This window comes from Pungitius pungitius, chromosome 2 (assembly GCF_949316345.1).
Source record: "Pungitius pungitius chromosome 2, fPunPun2.1, whole genome shotgun sequence".
Classification (NCBI taxonomy): domain Eukaryota; kingdom Metazoa; phylum Chordata; class Actinopteri; order Perciformes; family Gasterosteidae; genus Pungitius; species Pungitius pungitius.
The window spans coordinates 20,835,127-20,855,150 of NC_084901.1; the positions used below are offsets into that span (position 1 = coordinate 20,835,127).

Sequence of the window (20,024 nt, forward strand, 5' to 3'; positions counted from 1 at the left end):
GAGATAGTATTTAGTATTTATTATACATTATTTATTGATAATATAGATAAAGGTTTTACATTGTTTGACTGGCAAACATCTGATAAACTTAAGGAGACGTATTATACAAATAATTACAAATACTATTTCATAATGAGCAGTATATATCGGTCATACTTTTATATTATATTAAATATTGTACATACTAAAGCATTAGGAAAAGCAGGAGTAGCAGTTATAGAAAGTAGAACTGGAGTCAAATCTCCTTCCAACTAAAACATGTAGTTTTGATTATTATAAGAAGCAGAAGGTCCAGAATACAATTCTGTACATCAGTCTAAATACGTGTTGAACAGTGTTAAAACTACTCCCTACAGTACAGTGCCCACATTACCCCATTGAGATTAATAGACAGAGAGAGCAGCTTCAAATTGGTGCATATCCAGTAGGTTCTCTTCCTTCAGATGATACATGATACATGATGAACATGTTTACAACAAAGGTGTGCTGTGGGGGAAGCTTTCACTCAATGCTCCGTTTGTCTCTCATATTACATGAGACTAGAGCCATAGACACCATTTATATGAGCTTATTGCACATTTATCAGGATCAGCATATGTTGACAACACAAATTGTGGCCCAGGAGTTGAATACGTTTGTGGTTTTCTGTCCAGCAGAGGGCAGTTTTTTCACGGGCTAGACTATGAATCACACAGGAAATGCACCATTGTAGATTTAGGGACAATCTAATCTTGGGGTTGCACCATTTATCTCGCAGACATTTCAACTGCAAAAGATTATATTATATTTTTCTTTTCTTTTTAAACTTCCCCCAAACAATAGAATAGTTTCACCTCTTCTAAAAATCTGATTGTATAAATGCAACGAGTGACAAACAGTCACGTAGTTATTTTTTCAACAAGATTTTAAAAAGGTTGAAAAGAGATGTGGGCTTTAGATAAAGATAAATTCAATGTTGGTAAGACTTTTGGCGAAAAAAGCCAGGAAAAAGTCTGTCATTGCTTGAACCCTTTTTCATTAAATGAAAAGCATGTGTGGGAAACACAACTTCATTAATGCTAAAAAAACTGATTCAACAGTAAATATATCCTTATTTCTATACACAGAGCTTCTTCTTTTATAAACCTGCACTCAATAATTGCTATGATCTTGGGAAGCGTTGAATAAAACCCTGTGGTAGTACTGATGATCTACAGGCTGGTGGCTCCTGAACCGACCGCCATAGACAAATGCACCCTCATTTCCATCCTCGTTCCCCTTTGTTCCCGCTCTCCTCTCTCCTTCATCAGGGCGTCCATCATAAACCCTTGTTGTAGGTCAACACTTTGCAATCTGTTGCCATGGCAATCTCCGGCTCGAGGCAAGACACCTCAATCTGCAGCAGCAGCAACAACAACAAAACAAAAGCACAAAGAATGAAGCACCGAATTTTAGCTGTACATGGCTCCAACGTCCAGCTTTGAAAAATCATCTTGACTTTTAATTACAGATGGGAAGAGGCATCTGGAATAAGAGCAGAACACTGGCTCTTGGGTCGGGGCTGTGCATGTCAAGTGGTGTATGTGTAATTTGAATTTCTCTCCAGCTGCTCCCTCTTTTCCAGCCATCTGGCCTCGGGTGAGCAGTAGGAGCGGTGGAGGTACCTGAGACATCTGGGGGAACAGGCTGATGGCCACGGGCAGAGAGAGGCCAAAGGTAACCAGGCACACGAGGCTGTGGATGGGAAGCAGTAACCGCCGGTTGCTCTGCAGGAATCGCAGCCTACACGAGCCACGGTAGTAAAGAGAGGAACCGTGAGCACGCCTTGTGGATCGATCCCCGGATGACTGCTATTTTTGGATCCGGAGAAAAGACACGTGCAGAACTGGGACAGAGTTGTCCTCCATAATTAGTGGGTGTGAGATTAATCTTTCTCTGGGCAAGTTGCAGTTCCCAATTTAATGAGTCAAACTACTCTGTATCATTACATTTCTCACTGATTTCTCTTTGGTTGTGGCGTAATACTGAATGAATATATGAGAAGCACTTTGGGGCACAACATATGTCCACTCTGGCTCAGCAAGAAAAAAACATGCAGATTATTTATAGACCATGATCAAGCAGACAATCAGCCCAATAGAGACAAACAAGGGAGGGCATCTATAAGAAAAGGGTCATCATGATCAATTAAAACATCCAGTGTTGTGATTTGAGTATTTTTAGAATGATTATTTTAGAGGCTGGTCGGTACAATCTCAAAGAACTAGGAAAAACGTTCACTTCTTTCTAATGTCACACTACAAAGCTAGTCCTCTTTTACAAATGTAGTATTTAATTCATCTGTAGTTGTGTCACTATCTAGTTTTACATCACAGGTTTAGCTTAGTCTTATCTCACTATTTTCTTTTTAAGGCAAAATAAGATCAAATGCTTTATTACCCACAACTACCTTTAGTCTCTGACCCTGTTTTAAAGAATTTTTCATCATGTTGCCCCAAACTGGGGACCGGGACCCCACAAAGTGTGGCAAGATTGATCCCAGGGGGGTCACCAGATGTGGTGAGAAGCAGAGAATAATCACTCTACTGAATTAATGAATAATTTACTGCTTCTATTCAGGCCTCTAAAATAATTATAATGAGCACTGATTGGTTGGTGACCAGAAAGGTGGAGAACTATTGATGTGTTTTCTGATAAATCTCACAATAATGCAGGATAAGCAACAGTAACAACGTAAACCCGAATAACAACAGTAACTTTTTTTAATTTTTTCAGTTATCTTTAAAAAAGAATTTTTCACAAACAAATACAAATTGAAGAAGTCATACTTTATCAACTGTATCACCTAATTTAATTCCGAAAATATTTTCTAAATTAATCAACAATGAAAACAGGTGGTCAATGCCACCTATATGTCTCTATACAAACCTCTCTAGGTAGGACATGATGATGGAGGGCAGGACAAAGATCGGCATCGGGAGGACCACACGTGTGAAGGCGGTCTCGGTGATCGCCTGGGGGGAAAGACGAGAACATTGTGCACACGCTTCGTTTCAAACACTGCGGTGAGTTGGATTTAATTGTCTCTTTTATGGGATCAGATGTGTGCAGAGTGACAGCAGGCCGAGCGGGAAACTATACATTTTCCCATCATCCGCTTCCATCACAGTCAGTGAGTGTGAATCCAAAAACATATTCAGTGCAGTCGAGTAAAAACTTGCTGAGAATGCAAAAGGGAAAAAACACGCACATGTCTTGCAGCAATTTTGGAGGAACCCACAACGTTCCCGTTGTTGTCGAGCACATCGATTCCTTCAGATAGCTCACTGTGTCTCATCAGGCCAACGTTACAGATGTTTGCACTAGCTGACGACGGGGAGAGAAAGACAGTTACATTTCCACATGAACAGATGCTGAAGTCCAGGAAGAAGAAATTCATTTAGAAATGCTTGTGTGAATACACCTATAAAACTATGAAATAAATATTCAAATATCAGAACAATGCTGCAATATACACAGTCTGAAATTCAAGATTAATGTAGATAATTGTGTCGTTCTTAACATAGAAGGGAAATCGGAGTGCAACCTCGGGGCGATGTTTGGACTCCGGCCACTAGAGGGCCACACGAAGACAACGGGTCCAAACATACCTACAGCTGGGAAGGGGACCAGTCTCTGAATTATCATTCTGGTGGCAGGACTCAGCCTGTTGGCCTTCTGAATGAGCATATTCAGCCCCACCTGGTAAACACAAAAACGCTTTGAAAAAAGAAAAGCAACTTCCCAAAAGATACATCAGGTTCATCTTTTCTTGAAACGACATGCTTTAAATACTGCTATAAAGTAAAACTATTCTTTGTATTCTTTACTATTTGTAGCACTACTAGTGTTAGAATCTGTATGTGCAGTAGCTAAAACACAGGAACTGTACAGATACAAATTTTCGATATTACCGGTATACCCTGCACCATTAATGACACTGTATAAAAAAAACTTCTTCTGTGTGCTGAGGAAACAAAACAGCTCTCATGTGCAGGTAAAAATCCCAAAGAGGACGTTGATGTCATTGAACAGGAAGGCCACTCACTGCGATGGAAACCGCGCTGGTCACAGCCCCCACGTAGCCTTGAAGAAACTCGGATGTTGGCGTTGGCTGAGAAGGGAGAAAAACAAACATTCTGTCACATCTTTATTCATTGTTTGCTCTCTGTAGAGACGGATAGCAATGTATTTAACCTATATAGCATCATTTTTTAAGTAAAACTAAAGATGTGAATATCCAGAGGTGACGGTTCCCACCTTGGTGGCATTGCGGTTTGCAAAATTCACACAGGCGTTGTGACTCTGGTTCAGCCACTGTAGCAAAGAAGGAAGGAAAAGAAATAAGGGATGAAAAAAGGAAGGAAAGAAGGAGGATGGATGGGGGAAAGATGGAAAAGGCCAGACAAGGCCGTGGAAATGAAGGGAAACAAAAGACAGGAAGAGAGTGAGGATGGATAGACAGATAGATATGTTCAAGCTTATAAGTGACAATGTTCTTATTCCAGTGTGTTACATCTGTGAAGTGTGCGCTTTCCAGATGTTGAAAATGTACAATAAATGCAATGGTTTTCATGTTTTTACAGTACCTGCCATACAATGGTGGACACCACAGTCTGATTTGGAAGTAGGAGGCCAATGACCTGGATGAGACCGGGGGATAAGAGCTCATTTTTGGGGCAAAATAAGTCTTATTTCATCTATCCCCCAAACACGACCACGTGAACGAACATCTGCACAGCCATGATTTTAAATGTATGATATTTTATATATATATATATATATTTGATGTATTTAGACTTACAATCGGGGTTCCAAATGGTACATAACCTGCACAGCGAAGAAATGACGTTCAGTGTAAAAAAAGAAAAAAAAAGAAATGAGGACAAAATGGAAGGAAGTTCAGCAAAGATCTTCATCTGAGGTCGTACCTGACATTCGAAATGGCATGAAGATCTTCTCTCCCGTGTCGGGATGAATGATGGCCTGCGTGCAGAGAGCATGGCATGAGGAGAGCGTCCTCGTGAATGTATGGAGGCGCCGAAAACACCAGCCTACTTACAAGCATCCCGGATGAATCACTCACCTGCTTGATCTTCTGGGCTTCCCACAGCTGCACAACGAAGCACAGAGGTATTCTTCAGCTTTATAGGGTTTACATGTATTCTATTCACATCTGGTTGTGGGTTTAGTTGCAGCCAGGAGCATCGCATCCACCTGAACAAGCACTCACCTGAAGATCGGACACTCCGGGGGGGAGCGCGCCATGTTTGTAGTCATCAAGCAGTTTCACGCATTCTTTCAATCGTTTCTAAACAAAAACACGAGGCTGTGTGAGGCTGGGAAAGCATTTAAGAATATAAACCCACAAAGATGACTATGTTACCAATTGATAACGCTGAAACGATCAGTTATCCACAATACATTTGAATCAGATGCTTTGTCGATTTATTGTTTACGTGTTGTTGTTTTTCATTTGTCTAAAATCCCCAAATGGCATCTTGAGCAAAACCCCCAAAATGTTGTAATCAATTAAGTTGTATAAAGCAGGTGAATTAAGACACATATTCTTGTGGTTACCTCAGACACAAACAGGGTGCTGGGGTCGATGACGTCGATGAAGTGTCTCAGTCGACCGAGGAACGAACCCTTGAAGAGACACAATGAAGAAGTTAACTCTTGGTGATGGTCGTAGGTCTGAGGATGGCTCACTGCACTCGTCTGATGGACTAGAACAGGATTCAGCGCTGCTCACTTCATTTTACGTTTTAATTCCCATTTAAACATGTTGCTCGCTCTGTTTCAAAATGACATTTATGTAATATATGAATGTATGTATTCATTCAATAAGTGCAACAATAGCCCAACATTTCCCCACCTCACTTATCATGTTCAACATGTGATATTATCGGTTACAATACCAGCCCATGACTCCACCTCTCTAAATGTGCATTTCACCATATAACTCTCCCTTTCCCACGAACAGCACTCAGGACCAGCCTACTTATGAACATTTGCCCTCTCCTTGGTTAAGAACTTGTTTTCATAAACCGTATATAATAGTGTACCGTATGTATAGTGTTTTTGTCATATTCTATATATTTTTAGTTTAGTGTGTCTTTGATTACTGAACTAAACACATGTGCCTGGACTGTTGTCCAAATGCACAAATGGCGAATGAAAAAACCTTGAATCTTTATAATGTCTCACAGTTTATTGTTTCATATACACACAGTGCTGTAAGCAAAATAACAGATAATACATTATTGAGTTCACATGTTCAAACAACCCAAAGAAGTGTTTAAATATTTGTACTAAAAAAAAAGCTAATCACGTTAACTTGAACAGTTAAACTTTTTATCTTGACAGTGGTCCTTAAGACAAATGATTTGTGAATGAATTTGGTTCCTTTGTTTGCCTAAAGAAAAACAACCAATCAGAGCTCGAGAAACTCAAGAACCAAACTGTCCAACTGGGCAGCGCTGATCAGATATGAATCCAGGTGATGGCACAGTGTTGCTAATTTGTCTCTCAAATGTATTTATTGTATTTATTAAAAGGTTTGGTTGTTTGTGACCCCGTCTCTATGTTCAAAAACTTCTAGTCAACACCGAGCCTACTGGGTCCAGTTTGTCCAGACTCAATAGTAAAAAAGACCTTTGACTTTAGATTTCTCATCTCAGTATCTTGTTCCCAAAGGTCAACAATGTGCATCCACAAATATTTGCTATGTCAATGAGAGATGATGAAGCAGATACTTTGAAATGCCGCCATGGGGAAAAATTAAAACAATTCACCTCCAATTATGAAAAGTTACTGGACAATCTAACAAAATACGGCCGAGACGTTAAAGTAAGATGTGCCTTTTGAGATGAACTTTCTACTAATCTGGATTCATTTTACATTTACAAACACACATTCTTCCCAGTGATGCTCGTAGCTGCTGGTCAAGTGTTCCCTGTTCTTCATCAGCGTGCCAATCGCTAACGAGGCCTGCCAACGGTCTGAAAAGGCCCCGCAGCAATTTATGCCAAGAGCCTTTTTGGCAAAAACACGGCAGCTTCAATCAGATTCCCTCAGGGACTTTAATCAGTTCTGAAGGGCAGAAAACACAGCGGAGAGACAGAGGAACAAACCCTCCTGGATTTGAATCATCTGCTCAGCATCGAGTCCTAATTGAAATGACTGGAAACCGAACCCTGTCCTCCTGAAGGCTGGAAATAAACCGTCTCCGCTGCGGTGTGACGCTGAACGTTTCTCGTGTCACTGCCATTCGCACACATCTCCTCCTCTGACGTCTGCATGAGCCGCAGTTAGTTTGCTGTTTTTGTGAGAGCCGAGGAGACTGGGGATCCACGTGAGAAGGAGACCGTTTTCAATTATTCATGAGCCCCATGCTCCTCGGAGAGAGGACACAACGAGGCTCGCAGAGACGCAGCGCCTCACCCAAACCGAGCCATGCTGATTCAAACGGTGGCCTGATTCCAGCTGAAAGTGTTACAGCACCTTTATCCACCCCGCAGGAATTTACGGTCCCCCCCCCCCCCCCCCCCCCCCGTGGGCAAGTCAGGAGATTTTATGAGAGGAAACAACAGCAGGAGGCGGAAACCAAGAATGAACGACAATCTTTCTTAAAGTGATCGCACTAAATAGAAAGTCGCTTCAAACTGGGGCCCAGAAGGTTATCGACCCCCTGGGCGAGAAGCAGATTTCCTGAGTGTGCTTTTTACATGATGACATCTTTTCTATAGAGTTGCACAGAAGAGTTGCACTGATTGCTCATACCAGATCAAAAAGTTTAGACTTATTTACACGTATCTGTTCATGGACCTCATTCATCTTCTTTACGGTGCTGTGAGATAAATGGCCCTGAATGAAGAAGCCTTGGACATTTAACCAGCTCCCTGCGTTAATAAGTCCACGTGAAGGTCACATTATCTTTCAGGGCTGAACCATGCAAATTTCGTTTCTGAGTGAGGACGGAACATTGAGTAATGGGCTCCCCGATGAGGAGGGACAGTCCATTCATCTCTATTCACACGCGAGGCCACGACCCTTCTGCAGAGAGCACGAAGAGCGAGAAGGAAAACTTCAGGGGGTGTGATTTATGTGGGGGGGGGGGGGGGGGAATGAATAAGGAAGAAAATCAAACACGTATACACGATAATCGTGATAAACCGTGTTTAAATGTGCTGGTTCGCATCATCCTCCGCGGAGCGACAGCGCGTGGAATCTGTTTGTGATACAAAACCCCCCCCCCCAAAAAAACTGATCCACATCCAGCGCAAAAAGTCGTAATCACTTCAGAGTTGTTTTCCGGTTTCGAAACAAAGAAGCGGACCGGAGATCAAAGGCAACTTTGACTACAAAGTGGAAGCATCCGGAGCGGAGTGGTGCGAGGAGGAGAAGGAGGAGGAGGAAGAGGAGGAGGAGGAGGATGGGGGGGCTCCTCTCCGCTCGCGAGCCTGGACAGACAAAATGTCATCGTCTTCTGCGCGGAAGCGGGACAGGACTTACCTGCTCATAGCGGGGTCTCCCGAGCTGGAAGGCTGGACATGCCGCGGACTCCGCCATGACACCGAACTACTTCTTTGTTAATGAAGCGAACGGTGAACGGGAGGGAACTCCGTTCGGTGTGTAACTAGTGAGCCGCTGTGCATGCCGGGATCTGTAGTCGTCTCGTTTGCGCTCACACTGGCACAGTTGCACCGCATGACTACACATCCCAAAAAAATCGATAAAGGGGAAAGTTATTGCATAACCGTGAGAATTGATCTTGGGAGGGGTGGGGGTTGACAGCTGAGGAGGTGTGGCCCGAGGAGGGATGGGGGGAATGGGGGGGGGGTCTAAACGGAATATCGATCTGGCTGCTGTCAGAGTATGTAACCTGGAGCAAAATAAAATAAATACTAAGTCCCGCACTGGGCGCTTTCATTTTGCTCTTGTCAGTAAGTGCCTGAAGGAAAAATAAAGCTTCTCTTCTAAATTGAGTAAAATCAATAAGTGCATTTCTTTACTAAAATAAAACCGAAGAGAAACACATACAATAACACAAGATGCACAGGAGGGTTTAAAACCAGGATTACAATAACTAATCTCTGCTTGGATGCATTGCAAAACACCTCGTTGACTTAGTGGTGTATTAAGTTTATGATCATTTATAACAATCTGAACTATGCCCATAAAGCTTAATCATGTTTCTAATTTTATCACTGACATCCATCGCACTAAAGAAATATCAGAAATAGCATTGGGGTTGTTTCTCTGTATAGCCCCAATCAATTAGTGTTGGAAGCAAAGCAACAGAGTGAACACCAGAGCGACCTTTGACCCCTTCAGCCCTAAACGGAGAAGAAGAGGAGGAGAATGGGATCAAACCAATAATTCAATAATTACAGAGAGTTGTATTATGAGTTTGATCTATTCTACCATATTTTTTGATCACAATGAAACATTCCTGAAGGAAGAATATGAACGTTTGTAAGAGTGACTTCTCACTAACTCCGACCAAGTTAACTACTCAGGAAACAGCAGTTTGATTGCTTGGTAGGATTTTATTTTACAAAAATAAAGCACTGACTCTTTCTAAGAGTCTTCTGTCGAAGACATTTTTCACTCTGTTGGGAGTAAAAATAAGTAAATGATCCAATGCTCTTCTTTTTCTTTACTTTACTTTACTGATATCTGTCTTTCAATCAAAATCTAGCCTTAAACAACAAAGGATTTGCAGGCACACACTTAAAAAGCTAAAATAAGTGCAGAAGGTTTCCACTCTGACTGTACAGTAGGCTCGTTACTGCCCTCTGGTGGAAATACATGAGCAGTGCGGGCAGCATTTCACACATTCCCATCATGAGGTTGTTCAAGTGTTATTAAAAAAAAAGACACACTCTCCTTCGACAAAAAAAATCCTAGCCTAGCTCGTCAAAAAATGCCATAGACTAATATTCAAAATATATATTGCAACACAGCCATCATGAGTCTGTCAGCGACAAACCAACGAGATAAACACGTCACAACTTTGGCTCATGTTCGCTTTATTTTCATACAGTACAGTGGTCATGTAAAGCATTACAAGTGGCTACGTTGATACAGTGACAGAGACAGTGGCATCTGAAAATAAATTATTATGTCAAAAGAATTTTATAGAAATAACTCATAATAATCGTATTTATTGCATTGATAATTTTATCTCTGTAGTGAAATGTTTTTTACACACAGGAAATGCAAAATGGACAGAAAACATCAGATTGTTGTTTAATAATTAATTATTATTTTTTTTAAAGAATACAAAATACAAATAATGAATCTTTATCCTGATTATTATTTTTAAAGCTCAAATGCAAATGGTGTTTTTCATTTATCATTGAAGGACGTTAAGCAGCGCAGAATTTTATGACAAACTGCTATTTTTTTGTTTTTTTTGTTTGTTTGTTAAATTCTAATTGAACATATGCAATTACCTCAAGTTAACCGTTGAATTTCAAAACAGTTTGACATTAAAACCTAGTCAACACATTTTTTTTTGCATTTTGACAGATCTAATTTCAGGAGTTACTTGAGGCTAACAGCATATTTTAACGAAGGAACTACTTTAATCCTTAAAGTGATGTTTTCTCAAGCCTGTATATTATTTTATGCACGTCTGAAAGCATTGAGTGTGAAGTTTAATTTGAAAACAGCTGACTACCTTTATTTATTCTACAAAGCACGAGTAAAATAATTATTTGGCTTTCAGAAAGGGCTTGTTCATTCTGTTTTCTGTTTGTGCCAAATTGGCCTAGTAACCAGCATGCATGTTGGGTAATATTGTGTCTACATCAACAAGGCAGTATTAGCAGTGGGAAGACCTGGATGATTGTGGAATCCGATTTTGTGTGCGAGCGTAAATTTGACTGCAACAACCTTAAATAATAACCACTCTGGAGGAGACGGTATTCTCCAGAATCACACACCGTGTCGTCACTTGTGTCTATTGCGAACTTGAAGCAGCGTTGGCGTCTGCTCCATGATCCGCAGTAAGAGGTTGTCGATGTAGTCCTCCAGGTCTCGGACCTGTAACTTGACCTTTTTCAGCTCCGCCTCACATTTGTGCGTCTGCGCCGCCTGCCGCTCGGAGGCCGCCGCCTGCTTCTGCAGGTCCATCTCCTTCTGCAGGAGCAGCGAGATCAGCTCCATGTTGGTCAGGTGCTGGTACTGGGCCGAGTGGTCCGCTGGCACCTCCTACGGGAACATTTGTTACAGATGCATGTGTTTTCCTTCTTATTATAACGATAGCGTTATCTGCATAACACCTTTAACAACAGAGTTTGCAACGGAGCCTTTCACTGACAGAGCAAATACAATATGACAAAACAGTCTGAACAATTAGAACAATAAACAGAAAAGCTAAATCCTATAAAACACTTTTTTTTAGATTGAAAATCGCAAAAAAAAAGCAGGTAACATTTATGAGCTATTCTAGACGCATTAATATTAATGATGTTTTCTTGTGTCTGCGTACCGGACTCCTCTCGGGTTCGGCTGCCACCTGGTGGGCAACGCGTCCAGGGTTGATGGTGGACTTCAGCTTCTCCAGAACCGAGCGACTGTCCTTCTTCTCCAATTGACTGAGCGGCTTCACTGGATGAGTTCTGCAAAGTGAAGTCGTCAGCACTCGTATTTTAACACACTATGGTCCAATTGAGCGAATATCACGGCTACTCTTGTGTGGCATGGCGGTTTTTACTGAGTCTCACTTCGAAGCAGATCATAAAATGTAAAGGAAATCTGTGAAAGGAGCAATGAGCAACAAAGAGGCAAAGCTTCTCTGAGCATCGATATCGGCAGCCATATCTGTCGAGTTTGCAAGTGCAGAGATTTACTCGCTACTGGGGAGGGGTGAGTCTCGGGGTCACAGGGTTGAGTTACACAACAAAAAGAGCGACCCATAATAACAGCGAGGTCAAGTTTAGAAACAAACGTCTGCATAACAACCAGGATTAAAAGCCACTCTGTGATCACAGAAGAAAGAAGAGCCCAGTTTCAAAATCACAAATAAGTGACTTTGTGGTCCTTTGTCGATGATTAAAGCACAAATATTCTAAATATGAAGTTTCCTCACCGGCGTCTGCTGTTAATATAGTATGAACCCAAACACAGTGCATACAGTGTCTCACAAGGAACACAAATGATTTGTTTCCTGGGACTGATTCACTGGGACTGGGTGCCCTGATGCGTTTCAAAAAAGTAATTCTTCGACATAACCTTTGGCCCATTTTAGTGATCTCATATGCGTACATACATACAGGATCGAAAGTGATCTGAAGTACTCTAGAACTAGATATCTGGACATGAGTTATCAGGTGGTCAAAGTAGCTACATTTAGACGGAACATAGAACAAAAAAACAACAACACAAGAAACTGAATAATGGGATGAGTAACATAAATGTGAAGCAAAGCCAAGAGCAACTAATAGCATGCGTTCAACATCCAGCAGTAAACAAAGTAACCAAAGCCAGAAAATCAAATGTTTCTGCAGCTTATGCGGAGACCTACGGCTTGTCAAAGCGCTACACGTGTCGTATCTTGGTGCTGAGGGGTTCTCACCTGCTCTCCTGACGGGGCAGGCTGCAAGCGGCCAGAGTCTCCTCAGGCAAAAGTGAGTGCCGTGCATCGACTGGGGGCCGGTCAGTGGTGGAGGTGGTGGAGTAGGAGGTGTAGGGGGCCACAGCCAGAGTGGCGCTGGGCCCCGTGTCGGAGGGGTGCATGGAGGGGCGACAGACAGGGGTAGGGTGGAGCGCGGCCGGCGGGTCAGCTGACAGGGGGAGTGCGTCTGGGACGGAGGAAGAGGAGGCTTCCCGCAAAGACGGCCCAATCCTTGACTTTGACGGGGTTCTCGGGTTGGGTGCCACCTGAGCGTGAAGGTCTTCAAAGGCTACACGGGAGGCTTTTCCTGCCTCCGTTGGGTTTCCGTTTGGAGACGCTAATGGTGTCGCAGTGGGATCGCCGGGTTGTGTGGTGCTATGATCCCCTAGTGCCACTGAGGAAGAGAAAGCTGATTTGGAGGGCTGGTATGACAGCGGCCCCTCGCTGGATTCTGAAATGTTCTGAACGAGGGACAGGAACTGCTCCAACTCTGTGTCTGCACTCTTGCTCTGGTTGCTCGGGCTGCCGCTGCTGTTCTGTCGGGACACTCCTTTTGGCCGGAAACGTGCACTCACCACACCAGCAAAGGTCTCCTTTGGGTTTAGCGGTCCTGTTTTACCCTGCGCGTTTCCATTGTCATCAAAGTCATTTTGCGTCTTAATAAAATCCCTTAAACTCCTAGATAAAACTTCACGGGTTTCAGCGTCTTTTTCAGACGTTTGACTTTGTTCCGAAGAAGCAGCCGTCTCTCTGCTGCTCAACCCGGGTTTACCGCGTTGTACCACGTTGTTCAGCTCACCGTACTCTTTGCAAACTGGAGAGAATTGGTACAGTCGGTTGGATGAAGCAGTTATTTCAAAGGAAGAGTTCATCTGAGGAATGTAAGTGTCCTTCAAAGGGAACACATCCTGAGGTGTGGTGGCCGCCTCGACGCGGTAAGCAGCTATCTGTGGCGCTTCTGTCGGATGTGGAAAAGTCCCGCCAAAACTCACGATGCCTTTGAGAGTGTCAACCACATCTGACTGAGAAGAGCCATCTGAATCAATGAAACCAAAATCGGAGGTGTTAACGTTCATGTTCAGATCTCCCAACGTTGATGAGGACGATGCATTGTTGTTGAGGCTTGTGGTTTCAGATGGATAAAACTCCACCTTCTCTGCAGGAGTGGTGGTAGTTTTAAGTGCTTCTAGCGTTATGGACGTAGTGTATGGAATGTTTGAAACATCTGCTACAATTGTCTCACTATTAACAAGTATCTTAGGTCTTAAGTTCACAGATGCAGTCGTCTCGTCAGCGCTCAGCGACAAACGGTTTACTTTGGGCCGCCCGTAGTTTCCTCTGCACATGCGTCCGTACAGGTCTTGCTCAAACAACGTCCCTCCCCAGCGGTCCGTTTCATCCTCCAAAGGTTCATATTTGAACTTTTTGAGCTTGTCTTCGCCCGCGAATCCTGGCGGAGTCTCCTTCGCGTGCGGCTGAGAGGAGGCGCCGAAGGAGCCGGAGGTCTCGCTGCTGGTGGGGGGGTCTGGAGATGCAGCGTTCCTTTTGTTTTCTCCCTCTCTTCCACGTTGCAGCGAGGCCACTCCGGTCTGCGAGAGCAGGTAGGCTTCTTTGTGGACAGCCAGCTCTTGACCCCTGTGCAGCCAGCCGTCGGAGTAAATCTCGTTCGCTGGAGTTCGTAGAAGTTTCCGCGGAGGCAAAGGCGGAGGCTCCTCTTCGCACGTTTGCAGCTCTTGCGCAGGATTATTTGTGCCGTTGTTAACCGGAAGACAACTACGTCTATGGGACGAGGTTGCAGTGCCTCTCGGCTGCTTCTGAGGAAGCCTCCCTTTGGGTGAGTTGAGCCTGCTGGAGGCGAAGGCCTCGAAAGAGTCCTCCGGTTCCCCTGCACTCTCCGACATGGAGCGAGGGGCGCAGGGTTCAGGCGAGGCAGTTTGGGGTAACATGGCGGGGAGAGATATCTGCCTAGCTACTGGCCGTGGGCGCTCCCGCCTCATGTGAGCCATGCTCGTAGCTTTCACGCCATGAGCAGGGCTGGATGTGCAGGGCTGGGAAGGCAGCGTGGTGTAATGAAAGGGGGACGAGCCGAACGGGGGGGACCTCTGAGACTCTTCCGCTATGAGATCCTCAAAAAAGGGGTTGCGCGGCACATGTGAAGGGAAAAGGTGGGCGGGGGAGATCGCGTTAGGGGAGGGAGAGTTAGAGGGCGTAAAGGGATTGGTGTGATTGCTGTCGTGGGGCGAGACATGACCGGAGGGGGAGGCGGGAGGAGGGGGGTACTGGGAGGGTACGGGGGAGCGAGGGGGGAGGGGAGGGGGTGCGTCTGAGCTGCTTTCTACCTTAGGAGAAACTTCCAGCCTGTAGAGGAAAACAGGGCACAATAGTCCTCTTAGTAGGTGCCGTGTTACCAAATGGGGAACAACTTTCTTGGTCAAACAGAGCAGACATCAGAAATATTAGGTGACATTTCTGTTACCTAAAAAATCAGGAGACATCAGGAGACATCAAACTGGCCAGATGAAAGAATCATGAAAACAGGAACTTAATAAAAAAAATTAAAAAAAGCAAAGCACTTTGCAGCATTTGCAAAATAATCAAGCAAAATGAATAAAATGCATTGTAGCCATTCAGGATCATTTGCACTGGCAGCTAATCAGCTTCTGCAAAAGCATATATTTTTTTCAAAACCACCATAATGTTGCATCGTCGATAGAGAGAAGAAACATGTACGTAAAGATAATGGAAATGCTTGAGTGCCAGTTGTGGAAAACATAGTGTGAGATAATGATATGGCGGGAACACGAAGTGAACTAGAGGAACTAAAGCAAACGACCTCAGGACACGCGCGGCTGAACGAGCCAGGATCCTGTGCATCCAAACCGCCGTGGAGCCCCAACAAAAGGCTGCAAGCCACTCACCTCGGCTTATTCTGAGATTCCCCGGAGCCGAACCAGCCTCTGAGCCTCCCCTCAGACGCGGAGCCGGCTTGGTTCAGGTCTGACTTAGCCGGCAGAGAATCGCTCCTCCCTCCGGAGAACAACGTCTTTCTCAGCTTCCTCCCTATGTCGGGTGAAAGCGCGGCAGGCGAGACGGCCGCCATCTCCGCCTGCACAGGGCGACCCCCTCCCTGAGTCGGAGGCGACGGAACCTGAGCTTCCCTTTCTTCGTCCTTTTCCTCTTTCCTTATCTTGTCAAAGGACCAGCGGCGGCCCTCGGCGGCGGAACCTCTGTCCTTGGTGAGGTTCTGCAGGGACCGAGAGAGAGGCGAGCACTTCTCCAGCAGGGCCAGCTTGGACTGGTGGGCCGCGGAGGTCTTTGGAGTCGACGGTTCCGAGTTGTAGACGTGGCTGCCGTTTATGCACAAGGAAGACTTGGACTGAGACATGGTCGGGCCTTTCAGGGACTCCACTGCGAGATTTGATCGAGGGACGGCCGTCGTGATCTTACTGGCTTCATCGCTGAAGGCTCGCTTGTGTGTGAGGACCTTGGTGGTGTGCTGGCTGGTGAGCACTGGTGGGAGGAGGAAGACATTCATCATGAAAAACAAAACTCAAACATGTTGTGTCTACGTCTTTTTTTTTTTCTTTCAAGATCAAAAGTAAATAAAGACTTAAGACTTTAAGACTTTTTATTGGACCCAGAACCTTTTCTTCTTGTCTGGCGATAGATTAAGTTATTGTACGAGGGCCTAAAATACTTCCCATGCTCAATACATATAGCACATTTTGCATGAAGTTTTTTAATGATGTTTGTAGAGGTTGTCCTAATTTACAGAGAGGTCGGCCCACCCTTTGCCTTGAAACACTGCAGGAATGTGATTTATCATCAGTCAGTGAAACCGGTCACCTACCTTCGTGTCACGCGTACATACATGATGCCACGGCCTACCTTTTTTAGCTAAGTCTGTCTCTCCGTAATGGGCGTCCACCCTCACTTTGCTAGTGTAGATGGGTGAGCTGGGAGGGTCTGACATCAGATCCAGGCTGGGCGGAGGGCCGGGGCTATCGCCGGCCACGGAGGACACGCTACTCTCCGAAGCCAGGGACGAGCAGGACCCGGTGTTGGGCGACTTACGCAGCCTCCCTTTGAAGAAGTCTTTCACCTTGCTCCTCTTCTCCTCTGCCATCTCCGCGTCTCGCGGCGCCGCCGGTCCGCCGCCCCCCTCCTGACCAAACGGCTGCCCCAGGGTCCCGGACAGGGCGGCGTAGCGGCCCGGCAAGATGGCCGAGGAGGACTCCACGTCGCCCCGCTTCCTCCCCGTGACGCGGTCCTTGAGCTTGCCGAAAGCGGAGCGGGATTTGTCCTTGATGGTGAGGTCGAACATGCTGGCGGTCATGTTATTGCGAGTGAACTGGACCGTGACCTGAAGTTCCCCACGTTCCTTCGCCTTTCTGCCCGCCTTCGAGTTGAGCTTGAACCACCTGGAGGCACGAGGGAAAAGGGACAGTGGATCTTTAGCACTGCTTTAAATAAACGCGTTACTGAAGAGTGATGTGTTTACACGTCAGAGGTTGAATGTGTTTTCTGGCCATGCAGGGACTGAACAAACCACCACAAAAAAACCCCATTGATTTCCTTTTGGCAAAACTTTCCACCTATTACATAATCTGAAAATACTGCTTGCGGGTTTCCACTCATACTCTTTGACAACAGAGGTAAGAGACAAAACTGTACCAAGAGTCAACCTATGCAATCCTCCTACTAAATTCATTGAATTTGTTTCAGAGCCAAAAGTAACAGCAGGAATCCAGTGAGTTTCACTGAGCGCAGAGAGGTCGCAGAGCCCCCAATTGAAGCCAGATGTGCTGCTTTGCTTCGGAGGGGAGTCCTGTTGAGTCACCTGTCAAATACTCACAGTCAGGCCAATTGGAAAGTCTCCAAGCTATTTTCAAGATGCTCCGCAGCAACCAAATAACTTGCAGTGTAAACTGCACTCACATCCTAACTCACTGAACCACAAAGCGCAGACACAACTACACATTTTCTACCATAGTTCATTATTATGGGCATGCCTTGCATATTTTTTATGTTTCCACTTTCCTGTAGTTTTCAGAGCTGAATGAATGAAGAGACGGATTTTGTAAAGATGTTGAACTGATCTCCCCCTTTATCAACTCTAACATTAAAATGGTCCACACGTCAATGCATCAATGATTCTAATCCAATCATATAAAATATGTGATTCTAAAACAGTCTATTTGGCATAATGAGTGCTTTTACTTTTGGTACTTCCGATTTATTTAATGCTTCTATGGACTGTTCTTTAGGTAAGCTACTGAATAACACAATATTCCTACAATGTGGTATTGATACTAAATGAAAGATATCCAAATACTTGTTCCACTCCAACATAACACATCACTTCTATCTCCTGCGTGAAGAAAATGGAGGACTTGCATTGTGCTTGGAAGCTTTCTGGCTAAAAATCACTTGTTCCACAGTGGAAACAGCCTCTCATCTTGTTGATCTGCATTGCATTATGGGAAACCATGCTACAGCCTAGGGGACAAGCATTTAATGAGCCAGTTGCATTTATGGTTCAAGCCTTTTCTGTGTCGTGTTTTTCAAGTCACATCCTTCATCAACTGTTGTGTTTTCTTAAGTCGTAAAAGTAGACAGTTAGTAATCATTATTAACTCATCCAATCAGGTGAGAGAAGAAAACCCCAAAGTATATTTACTCATGTGTTTTTTGTGGTACTTTTACATTAATCACTTTCACTTCATGCTATACTTAATAACTCTAATCCACTGCATTCTGAGAGCCAATATTTTATAAACCAACACTTGTTACTTTCGATTAACAAGAAATAGAATGAACTAATGAATCCTATAGATTGGACTGCAGTCTAAAATAACCAGCTGGATGTTTGCATTACTAATTATTACCCATATGAGGATGGGAGGTACCATGCATAAAGTGTACTTTTAAGTCTACGTTAACACATGAGTAAGATCTGGAGAGGCTTTCACCTATAACAGAGTTTTTTATACACTGTGGTATTGCTGTTTTGACATACGGGCTCTGTCTGACACGAGAAACCAATGACCCATCACTTGTGTGTGAGAGCAGTACACTGTGGTTCACGGCTTGTCATGCAGCTTCATCACAATGCAAACACAACGTACTCATCTCGAGGGCACATCCCCTCGTGAAATATCTTGTCCAGAGGAATGGTGGTTTGACCTAGAAACACGTCGAGTCCGATGAGCACCCGGTGCATCACCGTGAGGACCAGGTCCCCGCTCCCCGGCGGGTAGGCGCCGCGGCCGCCATCCTCCAGGATCCCGGGGAGCAGCTCGAAGCAGCACTCCTCGTTCCACTCGGGCACCGGCGCCTTCTCCACCAGCCCGGTGGTGTACTTCTCCTTCCCCACCTGGATGGTGGTGTAGAGGTAGCGGCTGCCGTGCGTGCCCTTGGTTCGCAGTGCCCGTGCGCGCAGCACGGTGATGTTCACATGAGTGGGCACCCACCGCTGATCATCGTCCAGATCTATCAGTGACATCATCGTGCACAACGAGCTGTCTGCGCGTCCTCTATTGATCGTAGTATCACTCAAAGGCCGCGTCGGTTCATCTGGAGATCATCTCCACCACGGCGCCCTTTGGGTTTGCGCCAGAGGTTCCGTGCTGCGCAAAAAAAAAAAAAAAAAGGAAAACGCCTCTGCAGGATATCTCCAAAGTGTGCGGAGTGTCACGGGGTTTAACCGAGGTCAGCGCGTCAGATGGAAGCAGCGGGTTCTGCGTCATGGTCTGCGGGACGCTCCCGGATCCGATCAATCAAACGACTGGAACCATCCCCAAAATAAAAGACTCGTGGTTGCATGTCGCATCCGTTACTCAGTTTACTGTCCGAGAGCGCAGAGCGCGACGTGCGTGGCGAAACGTGCACGGCGCGGGGAGGACGCGCATTCAGCAGCGTGTCCTCGTGCCGAGCAGCAGGACGTATAGCTGCCCGGAAACGTCCGTGAAAATGATGACGTCCGTTATTGTTCTTTGTTGTCCAGAAGTATGGTCTCAAACGAACTCGACGAATCAAAAACACTTGAAAAAAATGAGAGAAAAAAAATAAAACGAGAAGACATTGAATATTTTATTCAAAAAAAGAGTAGTTCATTTAGTAATAACGGATTTATTGTAATGGGCCATTTATGCTGATCAGTCATTATTTGAGGTGCACTAGTGGACAGATCAGTACATTCAAATTAAACAACAGCCCTTTATTGATAGATTACTGATTACTATTACTGTTGAACTTCACCAGGTTGCTGTCATTCTTGCAGCTACCACGCCACCTGGTGGAGACGAGTGAGAGTTCAGGCTGATGAGAATGAGCTCAAAAGAGAGCATCGACTACAAAAACATAACAAAGACCGCCA

The 20,024-nt window shown here is 44.8% G+C and overlaps 2 protein-coding genes across 2 annotated transcripts; both read right to left on the reverse strand.

The window, feature by feature from the left end:
* Nucleotides 1-9: 9 nt before the first annotated feature.
* On the reverse strand, nt 10-8,745 carry sfxn5b (sideroflexin 5b). The gene is made up of 14 exons (XM_037460838.2): nt 8,536-8,745; nt 5,599-5,667; nt 5,252-5,329; nt 5,105-5,131; nt 4,950-5,004; nt 4,823-4,848; nt 4,608-4,661; nt 4,279-4,335; nt 4,067-4,132; nt 3,630-3,720; nt 3,230-3,345; nt 2,908-2,993; nt 1,644-1,761; nt 10-1,375 (listed from the first exon to the last, which is right to left on the reverse strand). Exons 1-14 carry the CDS (start codon nt 8,590-8,592, stop codon nt 1,298-1,300), a joined length of 978 nt encoding a protein of 325 aa, XP_037316735.2. The 5' UTR covers nt 8,593-8,745; the 3' UTR covers nt 10-1,297.
* A 1,293-nt stretch (nt 8,746-10,038) lies between these two features.
* On the reverse strand, nt 10,039-19,598 carry rab11fip5b (RAB11 family interacting protein 5b (class I)). The gene is made up of 6 exons (XM_037460837.2): nt 18,775-19,598; nt 16,535-17,067; nt 15,565-16,156; nt 12,608-15,004; nt 11,522-11,651; nt 10,039-11,241 (listed from the first exon to the last, which is right to left on the reverse strand). Exons 1-6 carry the CDS (start codon nt 19,152-19,154, stop codon nt 10,981-10,983), a joined length of 4,293 nt encoding a protein of 1,430 aa, XP_037316734.2. The 5' UTR covers nt 19,155-19,598; the 3' UTR covers nt 10,039-10,980.
* Nucleotides 19,599-20,024: the final 426 nt, after the last annotated feature.